Source organism: Neophocaena asiaeorientalis, unplaced genomic scaffold, assembly GCF_003031525.2.
Source record: "Neophocaena asiaeorientalis asiaeorientalis breed wild unplaced genomic scaffold, Neophocaena_asiaeorientalis_V1.1 scaffold124, whole genome shotgun sequence".
In the NCBI taxonomy this organism is placed as follows: domain Eukaryota; kingdom Metazoa; phylum Chordata; class Mammalia; order Artiodactyla; family Phocoenidae; genus Neophocaena; species Neophocaena asiaeorientalis.
This window is the reverse complement of record NW_020174135.1, coordinates 4,402,256-4,421,204: the sequence shown is the minus strand read 5'-3', so window position 1 is coordinate 4,421,204 and position 18,949 is coordinate 4,402,256. Positions and strand designations below refer to the sequence as shown.

Below are 18,949 nucleotides of genomic sequence, written 5' to 3'. Positions count from 1 at the left end.
AAAACGTGATTAGGTGAATGTTACCTCCATTTGAACCCCAGGTGTCTACCGATCCTCCTAAAGCACTTCTGCAGAGGGAGTGTCCTTCCCTCCCTGTCCCACTGATGCAGAGCTGGGTGTCTGAACTGCATGTGCACCCCGCTTCGCTCTTCTAAGGGATAACAACTTCCTCTGATGCTTACAGGTGCATCTTTCCTTGTGAAGCAGGTCACGTGTCTATTTTACTTTGCTTTATTGAACACCAATGTGGCTGCTAAATGCCATGAACACAGCACTTTCTGATTTTAATGAATACCATGAAGTTCACATTGAAATGTATTTCTTTATCTGGGGCTCTAACCAATAAAGAAAAAACCCTACGTATACAACCCACACGCAGACGCGCACACACACACCCTCAAGAGAAAACTGATGTTTTCAGTCTGATCCGTTTTCTTGTTTTTTTAAAGTGTAAGTGCAGAAGAGAAGCAAATATCTTTTTCTTTTACATGAATTTCCACTGTGATGTGCTATTTTCACGGTTTTAAAATTTAACTTAATCTTCTAACCTTAACTTTAAAATGACTCAGAAATCATGATTTCTAGTGTGAAATAAGAGGACATCGAACAGACTACTGCTTTATTTTAACTTCCAACAAACACCAAGAACAAACCAGTCAGTCCAAAAGAAACAAAGAGCAACAATAATTTGCCACCTACTGCTAATGCTCAGTATTTGGTCCCAAACCAGTGGTTTATCTTTGACACCCGCAGGTAGAGCGCCAGGCTGACGATAAAGTACTCTCCCGTCTCCTCGATCCACACCAGCTCCAAGTGCACCCTTCCCTCCGCGTCTGCGTAGTCCACACGGTACGTCTCCCCCAAGAAAGCAGGGCCGTCAGAGGGCCCGGGAGAGGGTCTCATGCACACCGGGGAACTGAAACACCAGAAGGGTTTCCCATATTCTTCCAAAAGAGTTAAGTCCATTACAGAGCAACTCTACAAAATAAACACAGATGTTCGTAAGTGTAAGGATAAAATGGCCAATTAGACCTGACTTAACAAATGTAGATGGAGCCTCATCATGAAGGATTAAGTGAAAGAGGAGGGAGAAGAGGAAAGAGAACAAAATTACAGGACGCGGGAACAGCATGTGACAAGCATGTGACAGTCCTCGGCACGGGGCGTGGGGGACGTGGGGAGGGCGGCCAGGTCAGCTCCGGCCATCACTGGACTGCTGCGCCCACGCGCGGCAACCGACGCCAACAAACGCAGAGGCTGCCTCTGCAGTGGTCAGAGCTGGGGTGAAGCTTCGCTTCCTGTACGATTACAACAAACGCAGAGGCTGCCTCTGCAGTGGTCAGAGCTGGGGTGAAGCTTCGCTTCCTGTACGATTACAACAAACGCAGAGGCTGCCTCTGCAGTGGTCAGAGCTGGGATGGAGCTTCGCTTCCTGTACGATTACAACAAACGCAGAGGCTGCCTTTGCAGTGGTCAGAGCTGGGATGGAGCTTCGCTTCCTGTACGATTACAACAAACGCAGAGGCTGCCTCTGCAGTGGTCAGAGCTGGGATGGAGCTTCGCTTCCTGTACGATTACAACAAACGCAGAGGCTGCCTCTGCAGTGGTCAGAGCTGGGATGGAGCTTCGCTTCCTGTACGATTACAACGCTGCCCTTCCCACCCCACAGTGGGAACTGAGTATCTGCTTCTCGATTACCAAGGAACACAAAACAAATCATAGTATTTTTATGTTACGCTGACCCTTTAAGTCTGCCATGTTGATATTTTGCCTTTCTAGGTCCTCAAGGTCCACTGTGACTTCAACATTTTAGCACGCATTTTTGTAAGACTCATCTAAATCCACTTTAAAAAGTCAGGTCTGTGCTCTTGAAGACATGAAATAATATTCCTTTGTATGTGATAAATCTTTACCAAGGTTTAAACAACTGCTCACAAATAAACAGAATAAAACATCTCAGTATATCAAATAGCAAGTGGATCAAGAGAGGATCCTTAATGAGACTGAAGTGCTTGCTTTTCATGCTCAACAACAACGCTGCTCTTGGCCTCAGCCATCACCCCTAGTCACTGTCACAAGGCATCCATGCTTGTAGGCAGAATTAAGCCAGCTTAACTGGGGCCCTCTGCATCCACAGCAGATGCATCCTGTGGAAATCCTGTTCATCCCACAACACACAGATGGAGAGTAGTGACAACCAGGGCACCCACGGGCACAAGGATCACAGGAGAAGCGAGACTGCGTGAGAAGCCTCCTCGCCGCCCCCCCGCCAGTCCCCAGCCACCACATCGTCCCTCCCCTCCGTGTGGCTGGTTTGTGATAGAGGTAAAAACTGATTTAACTGTTCAAAGAAAAATCTGTATGCTGGAACTTATAACTGCAATAAACTTTAAACTGGTGTCCTAAGATGTAACTGAGAAGTAATTAAGATGTTTCTGAGTAAATGCTACTTGCCTGGTCCAACCTACGGCTCCACTCTTTCTCCACAAAACGAACAGCCAGAAGGACTTGGAGGAAACAGAGGCCGCAATCAACACTGCTCAGCAACGCACTGCGCGCCACCCACGCACCAACTCCACCACGCCCAGTGGAAAACGAAAGGCCCTCAATACACGCTGGATAAATCAATCAACTGATGGCCACTGGCTAAGAGGACGTGCACAAATCTTCAGACACCAGAACAATAAATCTAGCACTTTCAAAGCAGCACCATACATATACATCAACAGACACATTTATTATACAGAAACCAGGTACTTTAAGAAAAAAAAAATTACCTTTATACAGCCATCAAAAATATTAGTTTTCCAAGAAAGGCCAACTTTTCCAATAAGAGGTAGGTGTTCGGTGCTATTTTTAAAACTTATCACAGTGAGCTTCATATATTCATTTTCAATGTATCCTGAAAAGATCAAAGATTTTTAAAATTACTATATGCCAACCAATGCAGGACAACAAGTCAAGATCCCTCGGATCTGCTGCTCTATAAAGGAAGCCTCGTGGAGCTAAGTACTGGGTTCAGGGGTGGAAGGAGACCCTGACACAGCTGACTCGGGCATCTGGCTGAGGCAAGGGCACTACCATATCCACTTGCATCCCTGAAATGAGCTTGTCTCAATGGTGAGACGGGGAGATGCCTGGGGTGAACAGGACAGCACCCTGTCACCGATGGGGAGACAGCTACGAGGCAAGGGTTCCACTGATTTGATTAAACAAACCGCTAGGAAAATGGGAAACCGGAGCCGTGGAACTTAAGAAAACAGAGGCCGGAAACTGCACAGAAAAAGGGCATTAAATGTGAGGGAGGGGAGAGACGTCCAGAGAAAGGAGGGGTGAGAGCCAGTGAACGTGGAAAGTGGTCAGGGAAGGAGCCCAGCGCACGTCTTCGCAGGACCGTATGAACAAGCAGAAATCCCACCACCTGCTGACCAAGAGCTGAGACCAGAGCCCTGCCCTCCCTGGACCAACGTGGAGCTGCCCGGGAGCAGCCTCGCCACCCAGGGCTGTCACAGCCCAGGTGCATGCACGCCCGGGGGCCTACAGGACGGCTGAGCCCCGTGCACCCACTTTAATGCGTCCTGCAAAGGGGAGCATCACCCGTGACGAGGTCACGGGCCTTCACTCGCACGCAAGCTTTCTTCAGAGGCAACACCGGATCAAGGGTGAGATGTGAGTCACAGGCAGAGCAGAGAAAGGAGAGCAGAGAAAGGTACATGCTCTCCGATCCCATGCTGCTCAGTTCATAGGACAAAATAAAACCAGAACCAAGCTGCCCTGGGAGCCAGAGCCCCATTCTAGAAACTCTAGACGGTGTCCTCACGGAAGTGCGGCCAAAAGATCAGGACCAGGACACGAACTCTGGGCAGGAGCCCCGCGAGGCGGCGCAGCTCCAGCCCTGCAGGGCCTGTTGGCCAGTCTGGTCCAAGGACAGAGGCTGCCCACATTCCCTCCTCTGCTGCTGAGTGCTCGGCGAGAACCGTGCAGCTTCTCAAGCGAGGCCTCGGAGGAGGCGAAGCAATGACATCCTGAACAGCAGATGTGGCTCTGCTCTGCCCTTGGTCACCACACAGCCACGCGCAGGACTGCCGGCTTGTCCTCAAGACACGGCAGAAAGTGGACCCCGAGGTACTGCAGCCAATAACAGCTCAACGGCAATTGCCTGAGTTGATAAACATGAAATCTCTGTAGGAAGCGAGGACTGTTGCTACTCTGTTATCACCAGACATCCTCCCTGCAGAACAGCTAGAACACTGTGGTATCTTAAAAGGTCAGAGCTCTTCCCACTGGCCCTGTGTAACTGCTTGCTTCTCTAAGACAGAACAAGGTGAAGCTCTCTGTACATGTAAGCGATCTGCACACAGAATGCATATGTGAAGGTGAATGCAAATAAAATAGGTCATGTGTTTGAGTATTTACTGTACACCAAGCATATGTTACATACTTTGTGTACAGCAGCTTAAAAGAATACCTTCGTATAGTACTATTAATTAGACACTACAATTCTCTGAGCTCACAGGTGAGAAAGCTACGCGCCAAGAGCTGAGCAGTGCCTTCCTTGCCCGAGGCCACGCGGTGGTCAGCAGCAGAAACGTGACCCAGACCCGTTCTGCGTCCGGAGTCCACGTTACAGCAGATTAAAACAGATATGAACGTGGGGACACACGATCACCTATTGGTTTCAATACTAGCTGAGAATGTATAACGTAGATCTAGATTCTCACGGAGTTTTGTTTTCATTTTACTGCCAATAGAGAAAAATCTAAGAATGCACAGACAGATGCGCTGCGGGACCGTTTATGGCTCCCCAAACTGTTGCTGATTTGCCCACGTTCACTACCTCCCGTTCCCAGCCCTCCCGTAACCAGGTCGTGAGTGGCCTGGCTCCTTCCCTGAGACACGCTCCTGCTCGCCTGGGTCAGAGTGAGCCGTGGGAGCGGGCAGAGAAGGGAAAACGCCTCTGACAGACGCAGGGGCAGAGGCCCAAGTCCCCGCAGAGCAGGCACGGGCAGCACTCTGGGGTCGACTACTAGGTATGACAGGGCGATGTTTTCACAAGAGAAGCCACGGTGTGTCCCCCGTATACAAACGCAGAGTCTAGCTCTTCCAGAGAGCCTGTGAACTACTGCACCCTTATACACTCCTGTGCTGCTTAAACCATTCAGAATAAATTCTGCTGTTGGAGACTCTAACTGTAACCTACCAATACGTAAGGCCATCCTCAAAACACAGAGAAACACAATGCAAGGCTCACCGCTCTTGGCTTCCCGCGACATGCACGCACAAGCACGGACTTCAGAGTCGTAAGGAGCTCGTTCCAAACCTGCCCAGGCATTTGCTAGAGGTATGACCATGGTCAAGCTCCAAGCCAAGCAAAATGAGACACAAATAGAGAGCACTTTATAAAGCTTTGTGATTAGTGGAACAAGTAGTAAACATTAACATTACAGGGTGAATTGTTATAAATGCCAGACTAAGGTCGCTAAGCACCTTAACGTATTATCTCAACCATAATACTTCCCCTGAAGAGCCAAGCCCACTGCCAAGCAGAAAGATGTACCACGTTCATGGAACGCAAGACTCAACACCGTTAAGACACCCGTTTACCCAAATTGATATATAGACTTAATACAATCCAAATCATAATCTCAGCAGGCATTTAATAAATAATTTACAAATAAATAATAAGATGTGACAGGCTGACTCACATGGAAATGCTAAAGACCTAAAACAGCCACAGAATCTTGAAAAAAAGAAAAATAAATGACTTCAAGACTTACTATAGAGCTAAAGCAATCAAGACAGTGTGGTATTACTACAAAGATACACAAATAGATCAACAATATAGAACAGACAGGTCCAGAAATAGACCAACACTTTTACAAGCAACTGATTTTTGATGAAGACATCAAAATAATTCAATGAGAAAAGAAAGCCTTTTCACAAATGGTGCAATAAGAACTTGCTATTCATATGGGAAAATAACATGAACCTCAACCCTTACCTCATACTTCACACAAAAATTAAATTAGGGATGGATCACAGACCTAAATGTAAAAGCTAAAACCATAATCCAGCTGGAAGAAAGAACATCTCCATAACCTGCAGTAGGAAAAGTTTTTAAGACAGAAAAAAGAAATTACCATAAAACAAGAAAATAATAAATTAGATTTCATCAAAGTGAGAAACTTCTGATCACTAAAGGATACCACTAAGAAAATGAATAAGCAAGCCATAGACTGGAAAAAAATATTTTCAAAACATATATCTGACAAAGGACTGTTATCCAGAATATATAAAGAGCTTCTATGGTTGAGAAATAAAGAAACAAATACTGATTTAAAAAAAAAAGAAAACACCACGAAAGGATTAAAGACACTTCAAAAAAAGATATGCAAATGAACAATAAGCACGTGGAAAAGAACTCAGCACTATTGGTCATTAGGGAGAAACTACGACTCCCACACACCAGATGAGCTAAAATTTAAAAGACTAATAACATCAGCGGTTGCCCAGGATACGGAGCAGCCAGAACACTCACACACAAATGATGGAGTGTAAAATGGTACAACTCTAAAAAAAAGAAGTTTGGCGATTTCTAATACATAAAAGTTTCTTATACATAAAAAAAAAGACTGGCAACTTTTAATCCATAATTAAACCTGCTCTAATTCGACTTCCCAGTTCTAGGTATTTAGCCAAGAGAAATGAAAACATATGCTCACAAAAAAGACTTGCACAAGAAATCTATAGCAGCTTTATTCATAACAGCCCAAAACAAAAACAACCCTAACTCCCTCTCTATCAACAGGAAAACTGGTCAGCAAATTCTGGTATACGGGGCTTCCCTGGTGGCGCAGTGGTTGAGAGTCCGCCTGCCGATGCGGGGGACACGGGTTCATGCCCCAGTCCGGGAAGATCCCACGTGGCGCGGAGCGGCTGGGCCCGTGAGCCATGGCCGCTGAGCCTGCGCGTCCGGAGCCTGTGCTCCGCAACGGGAGAGGCCACAATAGTGAGAGGCCCGCGTACCACAAAAAAAAAAAAGAGTCGTCGGAATGGGAGCGAGAAGGAGGGACAGAAGGCTGCTGGACACATCCAGTCCCACTGACACGCAACAAGCCCACCCGGCAAACTGCACTGGGAAGAAGACCTACCCCTGGGTTTTTCAACATGAATCCTTCTTGCTAAGCCAGCTTTAGGTGAAGCTTTCTAGGTAGAAAATTAGGTTCTAGGTAGCTTTCAAACAAAAAATAACTTTCCCATCTATACAGAAGTGTTGTTTTCTTTTAAAATAATTTTTGAATCAGAAAACATGAATACATTTATAAGTGGAAGAGGAGCTGATGGAAAACTGGTTTGAAATAATGAACAGATAAGAGACCAAGGGCTAAATAAAGGTCCCGGAACAGGCAGGAGCAGGTATATTTAGGAATGGAAACTGGAAAATCTTTTGGCAAGACAGTGAGACATCTTTTTCTCTGAAACAGGAAAAATCAAGCCTACAAACAGACCGTGACACCGTGGAGATGTGCTGGCAGGTGAGGGAGGACGATCAGTCTCAGCACGGCGGGTCGTGAGCCTTGAGAACGAGGAAGATGAGTGACTGTGTTTAAACAGCCTTTCTGCGAAATACAAGGCAGGACTAACAAGAGCTGATTAGAAGATTTCTGAGTAGCAACAAGGGATGAGTTGAAGTCTGACAGCCCCAGTGGACATGCGTTTGTGACTTCCTGCAAGGAACTGCCGGGCATTCACCAAGTTAGACTCTCAAACAGAGTCAAGAGTCCGGAAATGCAAAAGAGGAGGAAGAGGGCTCATCACATAAAGGTTTGAGGCGCCTCCTCACAGGTCCCATGTTACCGCCGGGGCTGGCTTCAGGGGCCACAACCTGTGTGGATACAAGGGACCCCTCCTGGTTTAATGTGCTGCTGTCAGCATTTTGAACTTAATAATTTTCTACCGAGGAGCGCCGCGGTTTCATTTTGCACGGGGTCCCACAAATCATATGGCCTCTTCTGCTTCAGGGCAAGGACCACTGACTCCCTGCGAGCACTGACATAAAACATACGGAGACCAGTGTTCTCCTGCTCTGTGAACAGAATCTGTAATGCTGATTTTTCATAATGAGTCACCAAAAGTACAAAGCAGGAAAAAATGTACTAACAACCACTGATGAAGATGCTCTGAAGAATTATCTGTTCTACTTTTTCTAGATAATCACCACCTAGAAAGTCCTGTACTATCTCCAATGCCTTCCCGTTATCACAAATGCTTAGAGAGGATAATCCGACCTAGAAACAGAGAAAGTAATTAGTATCAAGGGAACAAAACAGGGAACAAAAAGTATCTATTTTTGGAATCACAAAAATAAAAATGGGATAACATGCTATGTATGAAAAGTATCTTAAACAAACACTAAAAACTTTAAAAGTAGAATTTCTTAAAGAGAGGTTATCTCGGCTAACCAGTGTCTGCTGCTCAAAAGTTGAACCCTACTTTTCTCATAGACTAAAAATAAGTTTCTCAGGTCCATAACTTCTTTCAAACCCCTCAAGATTTTCTATTTTGTCTTACAGAATAAGGCACTGAATATTTATCACTTAATCAGTACTTTAATGAGAAGCATATTGCGGAATCTCTATAGGAGATAGAACAAATCTAACAACAGAAAACGGAAACATAATCTAAACATATTCCTTCAAAATGGCAGCACAAAAATGAGTTGAGAAAGGTGAAGGACCTACATAAGAAAACATTTCTCCTAAGGGCAGAGAAGAAAGCTTAAAGAAATGGAGAGATAGTCCAAAACCCTAAATAAAAACACATCACTTCCTCTCAAATTAATGTCCACATTCAATACAAATCTGATCAAAATCCAAATAAGACATTTAACATCTGGCCAGGTGACGATTAATTATATCTAAAAGAATAAGTGTATGGAAATAACTGAGAAATGCTGGATGAATGTTCACTAGTAAGAAATGTTACATCGGGGGAGGGACACGTTTTCATAACACAGTTCACAAGTAAAGCTTGAACCGCCTTCCTGCCTGGTGGAGATACAGGGAGAAGGGGTGCCAATCCTCAGCAGAGAGAAAGAGCCCGAAGCGCGAAGGGCACAGGAACCTGCAGGCTGCGTGTAATCTGTATGTTAATCAAAAGGAAGTGTGGGTTTAAAAAATGAAGAGAAATAATGTAAAGGAAACAAAGGTGAATATTTGCCTGATCTTGGCAAGGGAGTACTTTCTATGTGAAAAAATTTCGGAAGAAACAAGGAAGAAAGGACTGATTACATACAATTAAAAACTTGGGAAGGATCCAAAGCAACATATACCAAATTAAAAGGCAAAAGACAAAATGGAGAAAACACTTGCAGCAAATATAACTGGTATAAATCTTGTAAACATTTAAAACAATGGAACCAATCAAACACAAACAGATGGAAATTCAATCAGGAGAGAAATGTAAAAACAAGACAACACTAGCACATGCCCACCTCCTGGAAGCACTCCTTACTTCCTCTCACTTCCTCACTTTAGTCCTCAGGGAACCTTACGTGGAAGGTTCTCATGCTACTGCACCATCACACACTTGTGACAGGTACTCCGGAATCTGGATCCTACGAAGACGCCCCTGAAATAGCCTACCAGATAGCTGCTACAGTAGCCATAAACTTCTGCTACAGTCAACAGGCTTTTTTAAATAGCCAACCTAACATTCAACATTTGCAAATTTAAAACAATCAGATGTCATTTGCACCTCTCAAATCATCAAATATTTTTCAAATTAATGCTCATGATAATAGTGCTATAATCATGGAAATGGAGACCTAAATGCCCAACAGAAGGAGACTGGGTCAATAAATCCTGATAAAACCAAACAATGGGTTGTCACACAACTTTTCAAAACCTAATTTTTCCAAAGAGTACTACTTAGTGACTGGGGAAAAAGCAGTCGCTGTTCACACAATGTGGTCCACAAATATAAATACAGCTACAGATTTGAAAATGGACCAAAATATAAACAAGAGTTGTCCTTGGGTGACTTTCATTTGCTTCTTTAGAAGTGTCCATATATTCAGAATTTTCAAATCCCATAATAAGAAAAAGACATTAGTTTTTAAATGCGTTTTTATAACAACTCAAATAAGTGACAGAAGCAGCATACCTTGTTACTTAAAAATTCTTTCCCACTACCAAACGTAAAATAGATAGCTAGTGGGAAGCAGCCGCATAGCACAGGGAGATCAGCTCGGTGCTTTGTGACCACCTAGAGGGGTGGGATAAGGAGGGTGGGAGGGAGACAGACGCAAGAGGGAAGAGATATGGGAACATATGTACAACTGATTCACTTTGTTATAAAGCAGAAACTAACACACCATTGCAAAGCAATTATACTCCAATAAAGATGTAAAAAAAAAAAAAATTCTTTCCCTCTGCTTCTTTACCATCACTCTCCCTCTCAATACTGATAAAAAGACTACAATCTGCTGTACTATGCAAAATCTTTTTCCCTCAGCTTCTGAAAATTGGTAATAATTAGCCTGATACAAAGATCAAAAAATATGCATTCTTTCATACTTTGCACTGCTCGTCATGCTCTTTTTCAAGCTCTATTAACACTTCAAAGACACAGCTGGACTACTTCCCGTCTGCTCTTCCACTGGGCTGCACCCATTCTCATCCTGAGACCTTCTATTCTTAGCAAGGCCTGCCTGCGAGGCTGGCCCTTGGCTGGTGTCCGGGGATGGATTCCAGGAGTGCCCCCGCCCCACCATCCCTCGCTGACAAGAGTGGGTCACCTGCCTGAACAGTCTGTACCAACAATGTGGTTCCTGCTGAGCACCTTTCCACCTGGGAGTCTGGAGTTTGGGTGAGCCAGGCAGCAGGTGCCCATGTAACCAGCCCCAAAAAGAACCCTGGGTGCTGAGTCTCCAACACACTTCTCGGGTAGGCAGCATTTCGCAGGTGTTCTCACGACTCCTGTGTGACCGCACATCCTGGGAGGGGACCCTTGGAAGCCTGCACCTCCTTCCCCTAGACTTCACCCCTTGAGGCTTTTCCCCTCCACTGACTTTGCTCTGTACCCTCGGGCGGTAATAAATCTTAGCCATTAATAAAACCATACCTTGAGACCTGTGAGTCCTCCCAGCGGATCACTGAACCTCCCAGCAGATCCACTGGGTCTTGGGGACCCAATGCCAACAGTCTACCCACATTTGCAAAAGAACAGAAATCATAATGTGCACAGGAAAACCCACAATGCACTTTAAGAAGCTTACTTCAAGTTTCCATTTACAAATTATTTCTCTTATAAATCCAATTCAGGTAACAAAATATGTCTTCACTTAAACATCCTTTTAGCTTAATTTTCGTGGCAATACCCAAAGAAGCAGGTAGCAAACATGGACAGGCTCAGGAATCATGAACCTTCCTTTGAAAAAAAAGGTAATATACTGTTCCTTTTAAGAAAATTCTTCATGCAGCCATGACTCGTCAAAGTGACAGAACACATGAAAATACAAAGAGAAAACATCCCAGGTCCTTGGGGGGAGGAATATGACAAAGTTCCAGGGAGAAGCAGTCAAAGAAACCTTTAGGGAAAGAAGAAAGGACCTGGATTCTCTGTATTCACCGTCAGCAGCGCTGAGAGGTAGGACATCCTCTCCCTGGACAGCGTCTGACTGAGGAGGATAATGTCTAGAGCTCGAGCTCTGCACTGGCAAACTGGAGGACCAGGCAGAGCCGCCAGCACGGAGCCTGCTCTGACCTGAAAGGCAGACAAGGTGAACAGTACAGCAGGCGTGGTGTCACCACGTGGGAGCTGAGCCCACCAGAGAAGTGTGGGAATTCACAGCCCAGAGGCGTTGGCTGTGGCCTCACAGCGCTGGCCAAGTGCAGGGTCCCAGGGTACTCATCCCCCAAGGGTGAGCTCTGTGTCTCAGGGATCTCACTCCAGCTCCAAGAACCAACTAGGGTCTTCTGGTTTGATTTTAGTAACATGTATTGCAACTGCAACAATAAAAATCCAAAGAACCTCGTAGCACAGTACATGAGACAGAGTTAATAAAATAGAACAGAGGGATATTTTATTCAGAGAAGATACTGTGACCAAGAGGTAAAGAGCATAAAATGGCCAGTACTCACTCTGAATGCTCTGTGTGAATATAAACGTGGCGTGAGTCTTCTGATTATCTGTATTCCCTGCATATGAACTGACTGCACAGTCATTCCTGGAGATCATTTTAGCCCATCCTAGGCAAACTATTCCACACAATGCATTCTATACTAAAACTCTAGAGAAATATATACATTTCCTCTAAAGGATGAAGGCATGCTCAGATTTATAGACATATCATGGTTCAACTAATTAAAATAGCTACGAATTGCTATAAGTCCAATATTTTTCAGAATACCCGACAAGAGAATCTGGAACTGCAAAAGATGTGCACGGTACCTTGGGCAGCTGCTGCTTCAATGATCCCATGCTTTCTCAGTCACTGTAGTTTTACTGTGTGTTTAACATTTGGTAAGACCAGTAGCCCTCTTATTATTTTCAAAATTTAATCAAGACCTGGATGGTGGTCACACAGTTGCTTGCTTTATGATAATTTGTTTTATGCGTTTCTCCTTGTGTCATTTAACAATACAAAAAAAGTTTAACCATGCAGGTGGCTTCAGAGTTACGGGTAATGGTCTACTTCTTACACTGTGTGGCGGCTACATGGGTTTTTTAATTGTTTGTTTTTCTGTAGTCTAAACACACATCGGACAGAGAAAATATGACACTGCCTCACACTTAAAACTTTAAAACAAAAATTTTATCAACCATGCCATATTCATGTGTATTCGTAAATGGATTTTAGAGTCAACTTTTCAAGTTTCATAATAAATTCCCTTTGGGATGTTTTAATAGAACTGTAATGAATTTGTGGACTAAACTGGTACAGCCTCAGACCTTTTATTTAAAGATGGAATGCTGGAAGCGGTCCTACGAAATGACCAAACTCAGGCTCTGTCCATCAATTATGTCATATTTAAAGTTGTACCTTTCCACTCCCTCCTAACTGGGTCTGGCCCACTCCCCATTAACCCGTCTGAGCGCCACCACTAGTCGCTTTACGCCGGCCCCGGCCCCCCTTGGCCTGCCCCTCCTCAGAGCCCTCCGGGAGCCCCTGGAGCCACCCTCCCCAGGGCCTGCGAGCTGGCCCAGCAGGCTTCTCTGCACCCGTCATGGAGGGCAGGCGACACGCGTGAGACGTGCGCATCCGCCGCCAGCACACCCCCTGCATCCCGCCAGCAACTGTCAATGCACGCACCAGACACACAGATGGGCCTGGTCCCCTCTCCTTCCTGCCACTCCCCGTAGGCTGCCTCCTCAGAGCCAGGCGAGGATGCCCCCAGCTCTAGGGATGTGATGATAGAACATTTATCCTTGATGGGGTACAGTGCCGTCATCCCCTCCTGCAATGACATCGCTGGAATTTACTAAATATACTCCCTGGTACCACAAGACAGTTTCTCAAAAACTGTAGCAGGCGTTGGAGTCTGTACTCCGGTGAAATGTGACAACTCTGATGGCAACGGCGCCCCCTGCTGACCCTCATCGCAGAACTACACGCAGAGGAAGCACCTGAGTCTTGTGTGAAGTCTTAGGGTGAAAGTGTTCCTCACTGTGAAAACAACAGATGAAGGTGAATTATTCCCACAGAAGTTTCCTGTCCTCCTTCACTTTACCTGGCCTCCTGTGTGTCCTAACAACCATCTCACCTTCTCAGGGGTGTGTCAGCACTCCAGCAGAGAAGGGCCCCACCTGATACCTGTACAATGTCAACACCTTGAAAAGACAGAGTCACACACGCAAGAAGATCCACTCTAGAAGCACATCACTGCAAAGTACAGTGGAGAGGAGACAGCGGCCAGGCTCGGGTGCAGATGGAGCTCCGCCATGCACCAGCTGCTCGTCATTCAAGAACTGGCCTACGGTCCACTCCAGCCACCCTGTTAACAACACAGGAGAGATCACAGTGCCCAGCCCACAGGCTTGCCGTGGAGATTAATATAAATATGAAACGTTCAGCAAGCACCTCTGATGAGTGCCCATCCGTGTTCTCTGTCACCATCGTCCTGTCCTCATCATCATCACAGGCACAGCCTAGGCATGAGGGACACACACAGCTTCATCAACGTGATGCTATATTTGCTGAGAACGAGGAGAAGGGGAATCCTCTCCTCTGAAGTCCTAGCACCTGCCTAAGACAGACCTCAACCCAACCCCTGGAGAACAGAGATCGTGTCAGGTAGGAAACGCTGCAAGTGAAGGGCCCCTGAGGATGCAGGGCTGGAGCCCTGGAGAGTGAGAGAACAAGTTCTCTGCCAACAACAGCCCCAGGCCCACGAGTTTGTGCCCTGGGTATAGACAGGGGGCATGTCAGCAGTCCCCTCGACAGTGTATACCGGGAAAAGGGATAGATTTCATCCTCTATTTTAAATATCAGGATAAAGGTAAACGGGTTAAAATACAGAGAAGATAATTTGGGCTCAGTGAAAGGCCAAATTTTCACACCTTCACAAAAGCGGGTGGGCTGTTTCCAGGCAGAGCAAATTCAAGCCCAGGAGGGGTCATTCTCTAGATCACCTCACCAGTCCTTCCTAACTCTGAGATTCTGGGCATAAAGACCACTGAAGAGGGCTTCCCTGGTGGCGCAGTGGTTGAGAGTCCCCCTGCCGATGCAGGGGACACGGGTTCGTGCCCCGGTCCAGGAAGATCCCACATGCCGCAGAGCGGCTGTGCCCGTGAGCCATGGCCGCTGAGCCTGCGCGTCCGGAGCCTGTGCTCCGCAACGGGAGAGGCCACAACAGTGAGAGGCCCACGTACTGCAAAAGAAAAAAAAAAAAAGAAAGAAAAGGAAAGACCACTGAAGAAAAACAAGAAAACCTGAAAATTAAACAATCTAAGCAGTCAACTCAAAAAAGCTAGAAAAAGATCAAAATAAACCTAAAGAAAACAGATGATTTCTAGAAAATCATATAAATACTAAAACTGATTCAATTAAAAGTAGGAAACCTGATTATAACAGAATCAGAAACAGATTTAAAACATAAAAAATAAAGGAAAACTGTACCCTGAGTTTAAATGGAAAATGCTAAAAACCAAATAACTGAAACCAGTACCTTAAAAATAAGCATACATGTGACAAGAGAAGCTTATCTTAGGGATTCTAGGATGTTAACCAATAGAAGATACATTAATGAAATTCACTATAATGGTGTAAAGGAGAAAAAAAATCATATCATCAACAGTTGCCCAAATGTATTTGATAACATTTAACAATTATTCCTGATTTTTTTCAAAAAATCCAACAAATCCAGGAATAGAAAGAAACTTCCTTAACTTGTAAGAACACATAACAAAAACCTGGAACAAACATACTTAGTGATAACGTATTTTATTAACTTAATTTCCCATTAAGTTGGTAATACCCTCATAAGAGGGGAATTTGCCAGTGTTCTTCAAAATTACATTTGCATTTACCCTTTGAGCTAACAACCCTATTTCTAAGCAAGTCTCCCAAAGACAAGCTGCCAAAACATGAAGCAACGTGTGAACAAGGCTATCCCTTTTATATTCGCTATTCCACCACCTGTAACAGCAAAGACTGGAAACCACGGAAAAAGACATTAACAAACTACCTACCTATAGATGTTTTAAAAAGAGAGAATGAAAAAGATCTGTATCTCATTCTAAAGACTAATCTCCAGGGCTTCCCTGGTGGCGCAGTGGTTAAGAATCCGCCTGCCAATGCAGGGGACACGGGTTCGAGCCCTGGTCCGGGAAGATCCCACATGCCGCGGAGCAGCTAAGCTCGTGCGCCACAACTACTGAGCCTGCGCTCTAGAGCCCACGAGCCACAACTACTGAAACCCATGTGCCTAGAGCCCGTGCTCCACAACGAGAAGCCACTGCAATGAGAAGCCCGCGCGCCGCAACGAAGAGTAACCCCTGTTCGCCACAACTAGAAAAGCCCGCACACAGCAATGAAGACCCAACACAGCCAAAAATAAATAACTAATAAACAAACAAACCAACATGCCCATTAAAAAAATAAATAAATAAAGACTAATCTCCAGAATAAATTATTAATTGGGAAAAAGGAAGGAACTTAAAAGGGAGTATAGTATGCCTCATTAAAAAAAAATGGAACAAATATGAATATATTGATTATAGCATTATGTATTCAAAAAGAAACATTTAAAGAACAAACCTTAGCTAATATAAAGGGTTAACTTTGAAGGGAGGAAAGGAAGAGGAGTGACGGGACAAGAGTAGAAGTAAATGTCTCTGAACTACATTGCTTTGTAACTTCAACTTTGGACCATATAAATGTTGTATGCAATTTTTAAATGTAAAAGTAGGAGCAAAGGAATCCTGAAAAAATAAAAAATCAACTGAAGCAAATCACTCTAATTGTGTATCAAAGAGATAGCATACCCACAGACAGCAGAATTATTTTAGGTGACTTAACTTTTTCTAACATGACATATCTTAAACACATAAAGAACCACAAGGAAAATCTTAATTAAAATAACATTCAGTAGGTTATTACTAATAATTGCAGTACTGTTTTTGAAATTATTATATACTTTGATGTTGTTCGGCACAAAGACTCTGAGCAGAAGAAAAGAAATATAAGTGTATAATAAAAAAGGTTAATTAAAAACCCCAAGATATTTAATTTAAATGAATGTATGATTTATTTCTACGTATTATAAAACCTACAAACCTCATAGCTCTGCCTACTGAAAACCCTAAAAGAAATGAAAACCCAAGAGTAATGTGCATCCCCAGGATGCAGATTATGGTCTCTAAATACCATAGTGTAGTGGGAACGAAAAGGAACCAGAGCTCCTAGGGAAAATGGCCAACTCCAGGTCTGGATAGGAAACAGACAAAATGAGCCTGAGGTATCTTGTCCTGTTAGAACACAAGCAAGTTACCAAAGATGACCACACTCATATCAAAAGAACAGGAGATGCGATGAGATGACAGCACAATTTGAACATCACAGTAACAATAAAAATAATAATGACTTCAAGTGGACTAAAAAACATAACCTCTATTTTTTTAATCCATGAATTCATAATACCTCCCCCCCCAAAAAACTTGCAAGTTATCTTCAAAGACTATTAGAGCATTAATCACTATGTTGTAAATTAATGAAGAATTAAGCATGTACCATGCCTTTCCTATATTAGTTATATTTCGTGGTAATTAAATAGTTGATAATAGAAAACCCTTCTTTATAAAAGAATGCTAATAACAGAGGTAGAAGGAATGACAGAATTAGGGGATCATCATTTTACAATCTCTAATAAAATGATGGATATAAGTACCCATCATCTGGTAAACATTCATGGAGAAATTTACAGTAGAAGAAGCAGGTTGAAAAATCCCTGAACCCACTGATCAATCTTAACCAATTTAATATTTAGGCAAATTGCTTGAACGACGCAACATACCAAAGCTCACACAAGAAGAAATACATAACCTAAATAGCCATACATCTGTAAAAGAAATTGAAACTGTAGTTAAAAACCTTCCCACGAAGCAAGCTCCAGGTCCTGATGGCTTCACAGGTGAATTCCACCAACCACTTAAGAAATACTGCCAGTTGTACCCAAAATCCTCCGAAAAATTCGAGTGTTAGGAATACTTCCCAACTCATTCTATCAGATCAGCAGTGGCCTGAGACCAAAACCACACAAAGACATCACAAAACAATTAGGAGATATAATATCAGAAATAACAAAGATGAAATACTTACTAACAATCTTAAGAAATGTGCAAAATTAGTATGAAGAAAGTTCTGATACACTCCTACAAGACATAAAAGTATTTCTGAACAAACTGAAAGACACTCCACATTTATGGGTAGGATAAATCAATGACGAAGATGTCAATCCACCCTAGGTTAATATACACATTTGTCACAGCTCTATCAGAGGTGCCATCAAGCACAGAAAAATCTAGAAATCTTCCCGAGACAAATGCAAAGACGGCTCAGAGAAGAAAGGAGGCTATGAAAATGGCACGGAAGCCAGCCTGATGTAGATCCCACTGACCAAACTGGGGACTTCACAAAGAACAAACTTAGGTTCACAAAGAATAATGTCTGTAATTGATTATAAATTACTGAGTAAATAAAAACCAAAGAGTCCAAAGTGACACTAAACAAGAAAGACAGAGAGGAGAGAGTGCACTCAAAACCATTTCCCACCACAGGAGGCGACAATTACATCACTTTCCTAATCTGAAAATTGGTGGTTAAAAGAGAAAAGATGCAAGCGTTTACCCTGCCATTACAGGATCCACCCAGCTGATGAAGGAAAGCTCTTTACAAAAGCTCAGCTAATAAATGTGGACACAATGACATAATTTTAAAACCACCATTTCCTAAGCTCAAAAAAACTGATTTGGAAAACTGATTTGGGCAAGGAGTATTAATGGATGTCAAATCCATTAGCTAAAAGAATTTTGGGAACAGGATATTCAGAAACGAAGTGCATAGTTTCCCCTGTAATATATTCTTACGACAAATGTTAAACTTCAGTCTATGCAAGTCTCTACACCAAACTTCAAGGTCGTGGGATACAGAGGAAAGAGAGCAAGAGGAACCAGTCAGAGAAACCAGAGCAGGGCACACTGCATTCCCTCTTTTCCTCCTCTTGACTGGTATCCCTTCCCTCCTCTGTCCGCCCCAGTCCATGTCTCGGCTTCCATGAGCGTGATAAACACTGTGCAGGACAGAGGGCTCGCTGCCTCTACTCTCATCCTGGACAGGCTCGACACTAGCCCTGCTGGCAAATCGACCAAACTCCTCTGAGAAAGAAGAGACGAAGTTGGGGTGGGAGAGGGGGGATGCGGTAGGGCAAAGCAATAAGTACCAGGAGAA

General features: G+C 43.9%; 1 protein-coding gene across 2 annotated transcripts in view; it reads right to left on the bottom strand.

Moving 5' to 3' along the window:
• Positions 1–598: 598 nt before the first annotated feature.
• Positions 599–18,949, bottom strand: part of FBXO15 (F-box protein 15) — a 40,567-nt gene continuing 22,216 nt past the window's right edge. For both annotated transcript variants that reach the window (XM_024754893.1, XM_024754894.1), the window contains 2 exons: positions 2,778–2,902; positions 599–978 (listed from right to left, as the gene is read on the bottom strand). In XM_024754893.1, coding sequence (XP_024610661.1) covers positions 709–978; positions 2,778–2,902 — 395 coding nt within the window. In that variant the 3' untranslated portion in view covers positions 599–708. The remainder of the gene's footprint in view (positions 979–2,777; positions 2,903–18,949) is intronic.